The sequence below is a fragment of the Phoenix dactylifera genome, chromosome 16 (assembly GCF_009389715.1).
Source record: "Phoenix dactylifera cultivar Barhee BC4 chromosome 16, palm_55x_up_171113_PBpolish2nd_filt_p, whole genome shotgun sequence".
Taxonomy (NCBI): Eukaryota; Viridiplantae; Streptophyta; class Magnoliopsida; order Arecales; family Arecaceae; genus Phoenix; species Phoenix dactylifera.
The window spans coordinates 7,067,881-7,079,310 of record NC_052407.1 but is presented as its reverse complement, the minus strand read 5'-3'; the positions used below and the strand labels follow the sequence as shown (position 1 = coordinate 7,079,310).

At 38.0% G+C, this 11,430-nt stretch overlaps 2 protein-coding genes across 2 annotated transcripts; one reads left to right on the top strand and one right to left on the bottom strand.

The window, feature by feature from the left end:
- Nucleotides 1-363: 363 nt before the first annotated feature.
- Nucleotides 364-2,114, bottom strand: LOC103709126 (putative pentatricopeptide repeat-containing protein At5g40405). Its single transcript, XM_017843342.2, has 2 exons — nucleotides 1,917-2,114; nucleotides 364-1,875 (listed from the first exon to the last, which is right to left on the bottom strand). The coding sequence occupies exons 1-2, from the start codon at nucleotides 2,112-2,114 to the stop codon at nucleotides 364-366; spliced, it is 1,710 nt and encodes a 569-aa protein (XP_017698831.2).
- Nucleotides 2,115-4,334: 2,220 nt separating this feature from the next.
- Nucleotides 4,335-8,944, top strand: LOC120104046 (FAD-linked sulfhydryl oxidase ERV1-like). The gene is made up of 7 exons (XM_039114364.1): nucleotides 4,335-4,664; nucleotides 4,762-4,839; nucleotides 6,380-6,427; nucleotides 7,529-7,593; nucleotides 7,912-7,989; nucleotides 8,138-8,287; nucleotides 8,627-8,944. The coding sequence occupies exons 1-6, from the start codon at nucleotides 4,473-4,475 to the stop codon at nucleotides 8,250-8,252; spliced, it is 576 nt and encodes a 191-aa protein (XP_038970292.1). The 5' UTR covers nucleotides 4,335-4,472; the 3' UTR covers nucleotides 8,253-8,287; nucleotides 8,627-8,944.
- The last annotated feature ends 2,486 nt before the right edge of the window (nucleotides 8,945-11,430 follow it).

Genomic DNA, 11,430 nt, shown 5'->3' with positions numbered 1-11,430 from the left:
GGCGCTTTGGTCGCTTTTTAGTACGTTCATTTATATATGCAGTTATATTTAGAGGACATCCATCAGATGCTAGGTGGAAATAATAGAAAAACTATGCCCAGTCAGAATGACAGTTCTATGATTTATTAATAGGTTAGTCTATGTCCAAAAGCTTGGCTGTTTATTGCTTTCAATGACAACATCTATGGAATCCGAACTCATAATAAAACATCGAGCTCACAATCCAAAATTATTAACCTCCCTGAAAACAAAGATCGAATGCCAATGGTGCATTCATCATCATTCCCTTTGTAAATGAAAATATACATATCTTTCCTACATGTATCATTTAGTAGAGTATGATTATAAACATAAACAAATATTCTACCAGAAATCAGCACAAGTGCAGAATCCTTCAGCAAATCGATGAAACCTATTCCTATCCCTTAGAATGATCTCCCTGCTGAAGGCCTTGGAAGCAAGCTTCATAACCGAATGGCAATCGCTGCAAACTCGAAGGTTCTTCACAATCCGAATGGGTGCGGGATGATCGGTCCTGATGAGTCCAAATGCAAGAGCTAGTTTCTCACTGTGAAGCATCAAAGCATTCCTTTTCTCATGCTCCTCAATGTCAAGCAATACCTCTGAAGTATTCACCACATGTCCCATCTCGGCAACCCTCATTCCAATCTCTTCCACCATTGCATGCATCTCTTCGATGTCGGGGTGTGACTTATCCCCAACGATAAATTCATGAATCACGCCATCTAATTCAACAGAGCTGCATCCTGGAGTCTTGCTTATTCCTCTAGCTTTCATCCATGCCCTAATTCTCCCAACATCTCCCCATCTATTATGGTGAGCATAGATGTTTGATAGCAAGACATAGGTAGCATCACTATACGGCTCGATCTCCATTAAACGACCAGCCACATACTCAGCAAGCTCCAGATGACTTGGATTCCTCCTGCAAGCACTCAATAGAGAGCCCCAGAGTGCAGCATCAGGCTTCATTGGCATACTCTCTATCAAATCCAATGCCTCCTTCAACAACCCCACCCTGCTCAACAAATCGACCATGCAACCATAATGCTCCATCTTTGGCGAAACATTAAAACGCTTGCTCATACTGTCAAAGATACGCCGGCCCTCGTCAACCAATCCTGAATGAGTGCAAGCCGACACAGCACCAACAAATGTAACATCATCAGGTGCTACACCCTCAGCAACCATCTTGGAGAACAATGCGAGAGCCTCTTCGCCCTTCCCAAACATGGCAAGTCCTCTAATGATCACGGTCCAAGACATCACATTCCGTTCGGGCATCTCATCAAACACCCTCCTCGCAAGATCGATGCTCCCACACTTCGCATAAGCATCAATCAGCGCCGTGCCAACACACACATTAACCCGGAGATCGTTCTTCAGAGCATACTCGTGCATCCATTTTGCCGAGTCCAGCGCGCCGAGATCCGTGCAAGCGGCTAGAGCACTAACGATTGTGATCTCATCCGCCTTTAATGGAGTCTCCCCATCACCACCTCCCATTCCCAACAGCTCGTAAAATAGCTCTAAGGCCTCCTTCGAGTGGCCACCCTTGACGAGACCCGAAATGACGGCGTTCCAGCAAGCGATGCAGTCTCTGTGGGGACCAACAGCGAACAGCTTGCGTGCGGAGATGACTTCGCCGCAGGAGGCGTAGAGGGAGAGAAGGGCGGTATGAGCGTGGAGGTCGGAGTGGAACCCGAGCTTTAGATGGTGGCCGTGAAGGGCTTTACCGAGGGGGAGGTCGTGGAGTTGGGCGCAGGCTTTGAAGAGAAGGGGGAAGGTATAGGAGTTGGGGGGGAGAGCGGGGCGGGAGGCGAAGAAGAGGAGGGCGAGGTGGGGGGAGGAGGCCTGGAGGTAGCCGTGGATTATGGAGTTGCGGGCGAATAGGCCCGGGAGGGGGCGTGGGCGAAGACGGAGAGGGCGTAGTCCATCACGCCGCGGCAGGAGCAGAAGGCGACGAGCTTGCCGGCGAGGAAGGAGGAGCGGTCGTGCTGGGTTTTTATCATCTGGGCGTGGACTTGGTGGAGGTCTCGGAGGGTGGCGCAGGACTGGAGGAGGGCGAGGGTGGCGGCGCCGCCGTCGGACATTTTGCGGTGGCGAAGAAGGAGCGGTCCAAGCTCTGCATGTTCGTCGATTACAATGCAATATAAAATGTTAATGTTTGAGATTAGATTTAGATGATAATGCTAAGTACCAAGTTAGTATGTTAGTGGGAACCGCATTTTTGAAGGCTGTTGGAGCTGGAAGGTGACAAGATTGCGGTTTTTTTTTCCTCTCTAAAACGGATGATTCATTGGGATACCTTCAAAAAAAAAGCCAAAAAATAGTAAATTTTAGAGCACTTTAGGCAACTCCTTATTTTTAATCCACAAAGCTTTCTGAAATGATCAGCTACATACGAAGTCATCCAATCCACAACCTCATTAGCCTCACTATAAACATGCTTGGCCTGCAAAGCCACACCACCACTAACCATGTTTTTTTGTAAGCTTTGAGTGAGCTTTTGTTGATTGTAAAAGTTTATCAATTAGTAACGATGGATGGCACGTACTAGCAAGGTATCTAATCAATAATATTGATAATATTTCTTTTCTTCTTCCTCTTCTTTCTTTCCCTCCCCCCTTCTTCTTTTCTTCCACTCTCCTCCAATCAATAATATTGATAATGTTTCCCTCTTTCATCTTTCTTCTGTCTCTTTCTTCCTCCCTCTTTTCTTCCTATATTTGAGCCTATTTGCGATGCGCATGTTTTCTATCTTGCAAAATCTCTCCATTTTTTATGTAGTTAAGAGCCCCCTTCTCTTATTGGTCTCCCCTTTCCTTCCTCCATAGCTATGATATTCTTGATGATAATGGTTTCCCCCATCTCCAATGTTTAGTGGCTTCCAATAGCAGGAACTTTTTTTATTGATTGTAGGCAGAAGAGATTTTACTTTGATTTTTCCGAGAAGAGTCATGTGATTTTGAAGTTTAGAATTTGTTTTTTTTGGAATTTTCATTGTATTCTTGGACTCATCCCTAGGGGCTCGTTTGGTTCGCGGAAAGCATTTTCTCTTCTAGGAATATGATTTTTGGGAAACAAATTTCTAGAAAGAGGATGCCTAGAAAAGTACTTTTGGCATGTTTGGTTGACCATGGAAAAATAACAAATTTCCAAAGTGCTTATGTTTGGTTGGCCATCCACTTTTCTGGGAAAGTTATATATAATTCCTATTATGCCCTTAATAAAAATTAGTTCTTTAATGCCTCTTTAATGCTTCTTTAATGCTGAAGGATCTTTTTAGGAAAAAATAAAAATAAAGTGATTCCCGTCTCATGGGAAAGTAACTTTCTCATGTTTCTCATTGAAAAAACTTTCCCATAAGATGTGGGAATCATATTCCCATGAAAATACAACTTTTCCATCTCTCTCCTTTGAAAACTCCAACCAAACGAGAGGCATCTCATTACTTTTCCGTTGACCCCATTTTTCCCCCTTCTTTTTCTGCGAACCAAACGAGCCCTAGATGTAAAGAAAAAGCAGGTGGGGCTGGTCCTTTTCTTTTCTTAAAAGAAATATTTGAAATATAAGAATTCATGCAACCACTTAAGCTGCTCTTGCTATGTTATTTTAAGCTATTTTTAAAAAATGTTTCAACTAGAGCCTATATAAAAATAAAATAATGGAATTGTCATAAAATTCTAGCTTCAGGATTTATATAAAAATATTTTTTTAATTTTTGAATAAACTAATTTTTTTATTTTTTTATATTTGCACCGACCAGAAATATATTTAGATTTCTTATTAGACGGTCCTTGGTCACTAACTTTGTAGATGCTCAATACTGTTTTAATTTTGAATTTGGCGCATTCAAGTAAGTCATTGGGTCAGACTTGAATATAGGATATTTCTCAACTTTAATTAATCATATCTTAATCCTTATGGCTCAGTCTATTTCAATCGATAAAAATAGATATTTTATAGCTTAACGATCAGGTCCTAAAGGACCTGACAACAACTAAACATCCAAAGGGACTATTATTATTTGAGTTCCCGTCCCCTACAAAAATAGTTTGAAGTAAACATTTGAATACATAAGATTGGAATCTGTAATTCATTGAGTTAGATTTGAACCATTCACTGAATATTTATTCTCCATTACAATAAGTAGAACTAAATTTCAAATAATTAAGAATGTTGGCATATAAATATCGATATTTTTGGGATTATAATAAGTTTAATAATTCGTTTATGGGGAAAAAAGTATGATGTTTTTCTGGCAAAATCAGTGATCAGATATGTTTTATACACAAAATTAATAAAATGGAAAACAAAAGCCATACCCGCGAGGTCTTCATCCGCTCCGCCTCCTGACGTTATCCTTGCGTCTTTGCCTAGCCTTCGTTCGCTTCTCATCGCCGGCGCGTCCATAGTCATCTCCTCCGACGCAGAGAGAACAAAAAAAAATGTCGGAAAATCCATTGGAAGCCATCCTAAAAGCCACCGAATCCCTCTCCCGCTGCGTCCAAACCCATCTCTCCCGCCTCTTTCCCGCGCCCCAAGACCACCACCACCACCGCTCGTCCCCGCCTCTACTCTTTGTATCCTCCAAGCCCTCCGCTCTTCCTCAATCCACGGATGCCACTTCTCCCATGAAGGCACTCCCGCTCTCCCCTTCTCACCAACGGACAGCAGAAGAAGTCTTTATGTTTAGTTGTTGGTTTGATTTGCTGATTCTTGTTCGAATTTGTTCAGGAGAAGTCGGCGATTCCATTGACGAAGGAGGAGCTCGGGAGGGCTACCTGGACTCTGCTCCACACCATTGCAGCACAGGTGTTTGATTATTTCCCTTTACAAGGATCAGTTGTTAACTCTGCATGGCTTACTCATATAGATGAAAAATTTGTCACCTGTCCTTTGTATAGTTGTTGGATAGTTCGATAAATAGGCTGCAAAACCTATGTTCGTGTAAAAGGGCTTATTTTTTCAGGCAACCGACATGTAAACTTATCGGACTTTTCCATTGTTTATGTAAAAGATCACTGGACAAGGTGTTCGATGTGAATTTGATGATACCTGGAGCTGTTAGGATCTCCTAGTTCTTTTGATCTTTCATTGCATGTTTTAAATAAGTATTTTCCTGAATGTTTGTGGTCAGTTTGTAAAGTCTTTATTGATTGTTTATTCTTAAGGAGTTATTCAAGCATAAAGAGATAAGGACCTTAAGGCTGACTGGTTAATTGCAAATTATAGGAATTTAGGTTTTGAAAAGATAAAAACAGAAAACGTTCTGCTAGACATTAAGGGGAATAAGTCAATGTTTCGTGCTAGAAACTTCTACATGGATTAAATGTAAGACTTGTTTCCAGAGTCTTCATGCAGCAGTTAGTTGCCCATATTTAGTCTCCTTGGCTAAAATTCATGAAATAACAGAACAAACATGAAGAATATTACCATGTCATTTGCAAACTTGATGATCTTAGACAAGTGCGACCAAATCTTGTGTTTCCATGGTTCAAGTGTCATAATTTATACTTTTTTCATTAGTTTCAAGTTGCTAAGTATTTTATATTGAACAATACGCCCATATACTAGTAGTATTGTCCCAGTACTATTGGTAGCTTTGTCCCATATCTTAATGTTATACGAACTGAGTGTTGTCTTTCATCTAAAAAACTTCATTACGAGGTCTGGAGAGGGTCAGATGTATGCGGCCTTAGCCCTACGTGTGGAGAGTCTGTTTCCATGTTTCGAATTTGTAACCTCCAAGTCATAATGAAGCAACCTCACCATTGCTTTAAGGCTCACCTTCATTGTGAAACTTTTATATGTAAACTTAAAATGCCCTCAAGAACTCTCGGTAAGACCTAGTTAAGTGTGCTCATCAATCTGGTCACAGTAGTATCATGGGCTGATGAAAGGTATTGTGCTTGAAAACAGGTTCACTGAAACTACTTGTCTGAATGCATTAATGCATGTTTCTTGATTACTTATAGGTGCTATATGATCATAGATCTTGATCAATATTGAAATAACTGTAATTTTTTTGTAATCCCCTTCTGGATATGTGCATATAAAGTTTTCAATTTTTATTTATTTCACTTGCTAAGCTGGATCTGTTTCAGGGACCAGACATAATTTTCAGTAAATCTTCTTCCACTTTCCTAGTTAAAACCTATCTTGATTGTGTGAATGGCCCAAAACATAATGCTGGTGTCAATGCCATTGTTTTTTCATGACAAGATGCTGCTTGATTTCCTTCTACCAAATTCTTAAATATTAAAGTGTTATGTCAATTTTCTTTAATGAAAAAAACATTTACATCTGCAACTTGCTGACTTCTTCAATGCCTATCTGACACTGAACTTTTCAGTTTCCAGATCACCCAACAAGACAGCAAAAACGTGATGTAAAAGAACTGGTATGGTATGCTTGTTATGCCCTTCATTATGAAGTTGACATGATTGCATTTAAATGGAAGTCAAGTTTTCTTAAATTAATCATTCCATTTAGTTTCCAAGATCTTGCTCCTTATATCAACTAGCAATGCTTTCAATCCAAACTTTGTTATCAAGTACATATATTCGTTGCAAGACTGGGAAATAGGTGTAGCACTGAGCAGGGTGATTAGATAGAGATGAATTCGCTGTGCCATTAGCATTGCAGCGATGCTGTAGTAGTCTGAACAATTGAAAAATGACTACTTAAGGTTCATGGTCTAGTTCCTAGAAATTGGAGCTGATACAAATTAATTGTTTTCCTGCTTGAGTGCATGTCTATGGAATTTTGGCAATTATGATTGTATAGGCTTTTTAAACCAACTATAGTTCGGTTGGAATTTTTGTTTATCTGGTGTCTCACTTTTTTTTTTCCTTTTTTTTTTCCTCAAGTTTTGAATAAGAAACAGCATTAAGTGTATTATTGTCAAAGTAGTTATGATCTGCTCAAAAATGGTTTTATTACTATTCAGCAGGGTCATCCAGAAATATTCCCTTGCGTTTTACTTAGGATCAATATCCTATGGCACATGTAATCATTAATGCATTACTTAGGATTACTTAAATTCACAGTATCGTTCCACAGGGATTACATTTTGGTACATGCAATATTATCTTGGTGTAGTCATCTCAGTTTTATGGATCTTATAGATCTGTTCACTAAAATGCTTGTTGTCAGATCATGCCTGCCCCTATTTTTATGGATATGAATAGCATGCAGCAAGGTTTTTGCCAGTATACTTTAAAAGGCCTTTCTTGTTTTCTTCCCTTTGCATTATGCATTGGTGCTTTTTATGGTATTCTTCCACGGGGCTTACATCTAAATCCATGAGATATTATCTTGATATAGTCATCTCAGTCTTGTTGATCTGTTTGCTCGACACTGATTGTTACATCATCGCCTCCCTTAATTTATGGATATTTGAGATGAACGGCATGCACCGAGTTATTTGTCATTAGAATCATAGGAATTTTTATTTGTACATGTGAAATATAGATGACGTGGAACTTGTTTCTTTATGTAGATGGTCATATTATCTCGACTTTATCCTTGTAAAGAATGTGCAGATCATTTTAAGGAAATTTTGAAGTAAGTGATACATGCATCCTTTTCTATCCTTCATGCTAGAAGACTGGCCTTGAAAAGCATTATGACTATCAAGAACATTGCTATTTATCTGAACAGTCAGATTAATAGTTAATATGATCAGTTTTTAGTGTGTCACCATTATGAATTATTTGTATACTTGATCTTTTTGGTTTTTGGCAGAAGAAGCTCAAAACCTGCTGAAGCAGAGTCAAAGTCTTGATTTTTTTTTAAAAAAATAAAGAGAAAAAGAAAAGAAATCGATAGTGATACACAATGTTTTCATCTCTGCATAATCAATTTATTTTGATTGTTTCACAGAGCAAACCCTGTACAAGCTGGATCACAAGCTGAATTCTCTCAATGGCTATGCCATGTGCACAACGTTGTTAACCGAAGGTTCCTGGTTAAATCAAACTTTTTTTAATTTTTTTACTGCGAATGTTGTCCTTTTTTCCCTTCTCTACTTCCTGCTAGCAGTTCCGGTAGTTTTTGTGACATGCTCCATTAGTTAAATTGATAGTTTGAGTTTTGCTTCTCTTGACAGCCTTGGAAAATTGACATTTCCCTGCAATAGAGTGAATGCTAGATGGGGAAAATTGGACTGCAAGGATCGCGCATGTGATCTGCAAGGCACTACAGGCTTCAACAACCAACCATGATGACTTCAATTCCTCTTAAGAAGGAAATGCAAAGGGTAAGGGCAATGGTTCCACTTGTGCTTGTTATGCATCCCAGGATGGAAAAGCGTAAGTTAGTTTTACCATTTAATTAGTACATAACCTGAAGAATATGTGTTATTCGGACCTTTCGATTATAATCAGCTGTATTTTGCTCAGAGATTCTAATCAATTGAATGACACTCTTAACATCTAATAGTCATTTTTGAAGAATTCAGTTGGAGTTAGGTGAAGAACTGGTTTTGGGAGTATAATTATGATAAACAAACTGCAATAAATTTTGCTTTTTAAGCTTTCATGTTGTCATTGTTTCTTGTTTATTATCTGGTGATATATAGCAGTTCTCTCGTTATCAGGTCTAGCTTTGCTACCATTGCTGTTGGATCAGCTATCTGCCGCCATTCCAGAGTGATTTGAAAGGTGTTGAACTTCTGTTCTTCCCAAGGTCTGTCCTTTTCATCATGTCCTGGGGTGCCTGCTTTGTAAATCGACATGAATTTCAGGTGATTTATCTGATCATATGGTCAACATTTAGCATTGAGATTTTTTTTCACCCTCTGTAGAAACTTTCCAATTAGACAAGTTGGCTATTTAAGTTTTAATTAATTCTACATTTTATGAACTTCTTTGTTTTTGTGATTGGTTGATTAAGAATCTGTTTGGAAATGTGGCAAGTTAGTTGGAGTTTTATCTGGTTAGAAAACTTTTGGAAATGGATCCTGTTTGAATAATTGTCATCAACCCATCCTGGAAAAACAAAAATAGTTTTAAGAAGCATGGACCAAAATCAATCTAATCAGCTTCTTGAAATCAATCAAAAGTAGCCTAATCTGCTCTGCTATGGTCTTAAAGCTCAAATTCCAGGATAGACCGGCTCTGGATGTTGCCTGATGCTGCTCGACTATGATGTCATAGCCTGGAAGCGGAATTGGACTTGGTTTGGCAGTGGGCATCAAGATATGTGAGATAGGAGAGATCAAGCCATTTCTTTTGGTAATGTCTGATTTATAGATATCTTCCTGATGTGTGCAATATATGCTGCGAATTTCCTGGGAGCTCTAAACATTCTGCTCGCATTGTCTCATATGTCAATGCGCCGAAAGCAACTAGGGACCATCATCTTGGATTCTCAATACTTCCATTGCTCCATCCCCGTATGGGCGGAGAAGCTGTGCTGCCGGGAGCTCCGGGGAAGTTGAAATAGGAGAGTATTCATCTTAGGATGGGCTTACTACTTAGATGCCGTTCTGCACCTGGGTACCCAGCATTTACCATGGGCACAAAAGTGAATTTGAACCCATGTCTCTTGCATGACCACAAAGAGACTTCTAGCAAAATTGCTTGCACTTCTATCGATGCTCCCTTCTGTTTTAGGTCAGCTTGCAGGCGATTGTGTTTTTGAATTGTTCTATGGTTATTAGCTGGCCAATATTGGAATAATTGGGGAAAGGTCATGGTATTGGAACAATGATTTTCCAAGACAATGTATGGACAAGCTATATGGAGACAACTACTTTGCCATCAGAAGAGAATTAGGCCCCATTTGGCAGAGCTGTTGGCAGTAGAATTTTTTGAAGTAGAGCTTTTATAAAAAAAAATTTTCTATTTGGTAACTACATTTTTAAAGTACCGTGAAACTTTAATACGTGTTTGATAAATAAACTAAGAAAATACTTTTGGTATAACAAAATGATCATAAAGAACATTACATAGTACTATACAATAGAGCATAATAAAATATATTATAATATATATTAATACATAAATATATGATATAATATTATATTATTGTAATGTATTATAATATTATTATAATATAGTAATTTATTAATATAATATTTTTAGAAACTAATTTTTGGGTTTTTTGTTTTCTTTATTGGGATTTCTAGAGATTTATGTAATATAGAGGGACATTTTCTATAATTATAATATTTTATTATGAGTATTTTAGTTCAAAAAAAATATATAAATCAAAACAGCTGTCCGATACATGCTAAAAATGCTCTTCCGAAGAAGTTCCATTTTGGAGTTTATCTCAAGAAGAAGTTTTAGCTTTCTAGCAAAGTTAAAATAGATTTTCGATTTTTTTACCAAACATTTCTATTCCATCCAAAAGTACTTTTGAAGGATCAGAAAGTGCTTTCTGGCCCACCAAAAACTTTGCTAAATGGGGTCTTTAAAAGCAGCCTAACTCCCCAGCTATCTGTGTGCTACATTGGGCCATGCAGTGAATGTAGTGGCTCCAGTAACTTGCGACAATTCAACTTGTGCATGGAACCAGTTACATCTACTTTGCTATCATGGTAGTGCAACATTAGATTGTTGGGCAGGATTAGGTGGACTATTTCATGGGTCAATTGATATATTTTATATATTTTTTGCATTAGGTTGATCTTTTAGAGTTATAAATAAACAAAATTTACAAGATTATTAGGTGTCAAGTTGGTGTGATGTCGATAAATAGTACATGCCATGTCAGCTATTCCACAGGACGTTCTCTAAAGGTATCTACCAGGTTTGGTCCAATAGAGGGGGACTTGGATCCGCCAACTCCCCTGAAAACACCCAAAGAAATAGTTTTGGATGGTGATTTTAACATAATTGGATTAGGTGTGGATTGGTTGAGACCGAACCGCTTATAAATTGGTTAGATATGGTTTAGCCGTCAAATGGGTCGCATGGATGGAACGAAAATTTAAAATTGATGTTCAAACTCTTAAAATGGTGGTAATTGTGCATTGGACTATGCTCTAGTGGAGTCATGATAAGAATGAAAAGAAATGCTACATAATTAATGATTAAGAGAAAAAATAGAGGAAGAAGAGGAAGAAAAGTGAAGGAAACAGTATACTAAGTTTTCACATGTCTTTTTTTCCTTTACTTTATTTTTTTTCTCCTTTTTTTCACTTTATTTGAATACCAAATCTAAATACCATATTTTTAGTTATATTAAAAATAATGCATGTGGAGACGGACGTGATTGCTAAAACTTTTTGGATTTGACATTTTTTGATTAGAATCTAGATTATAAGAATATTTAAAAATAATTCATTTATAATTATTTTTTTAATGCATTAAAATTTATTTGTCTCTTGGTTCTTAATTATCTTCCAACTCCTCGGAAAATTTTTGAGTCTAGATATTCTAGAAATTTTTGAAT

Excerpts from the sequence above, each read along its gene's own strand:
- LOC103709126 (XM_017843342.2), bottom strand. The coding sequence starts at position 2,114 with ATGTCCGACGGCGGCGCCGCCACCCTCGCCCTCCTCCAGTCCTGCGCC. Across the intron at positions 1,876-1,916 it reads TCGCCCACGCCCCCTCCCGG|GCCTCCTCCCCCCACCTCGC; the intron begins GCCTATTCGCCC and ends GGCTACCTCCAG.
- LOC120104046 (XM_039114364.1), top strand. The coding sequence starts at position 4,473 with ATGTCGGAAAATCCATTGGAAGCCATCCTAAAAGCCACCGAATCCCTC. Across the intron at positions 6,428-7,528 it reads AACGTGATGTAAAAGAACTG|ATGGTCATATTATCTCGACT; the intron begins GTATGGTATGCT and ends TTCTTTATGTAG. Across the intron at positions 7,990-8,137 it reads CACAACGTTGTTAACCGAAG|CCTTGGAAAATTGACATTTC; the intron begins GTTCCTGGTTAA and ends TTCTCTTGACAG.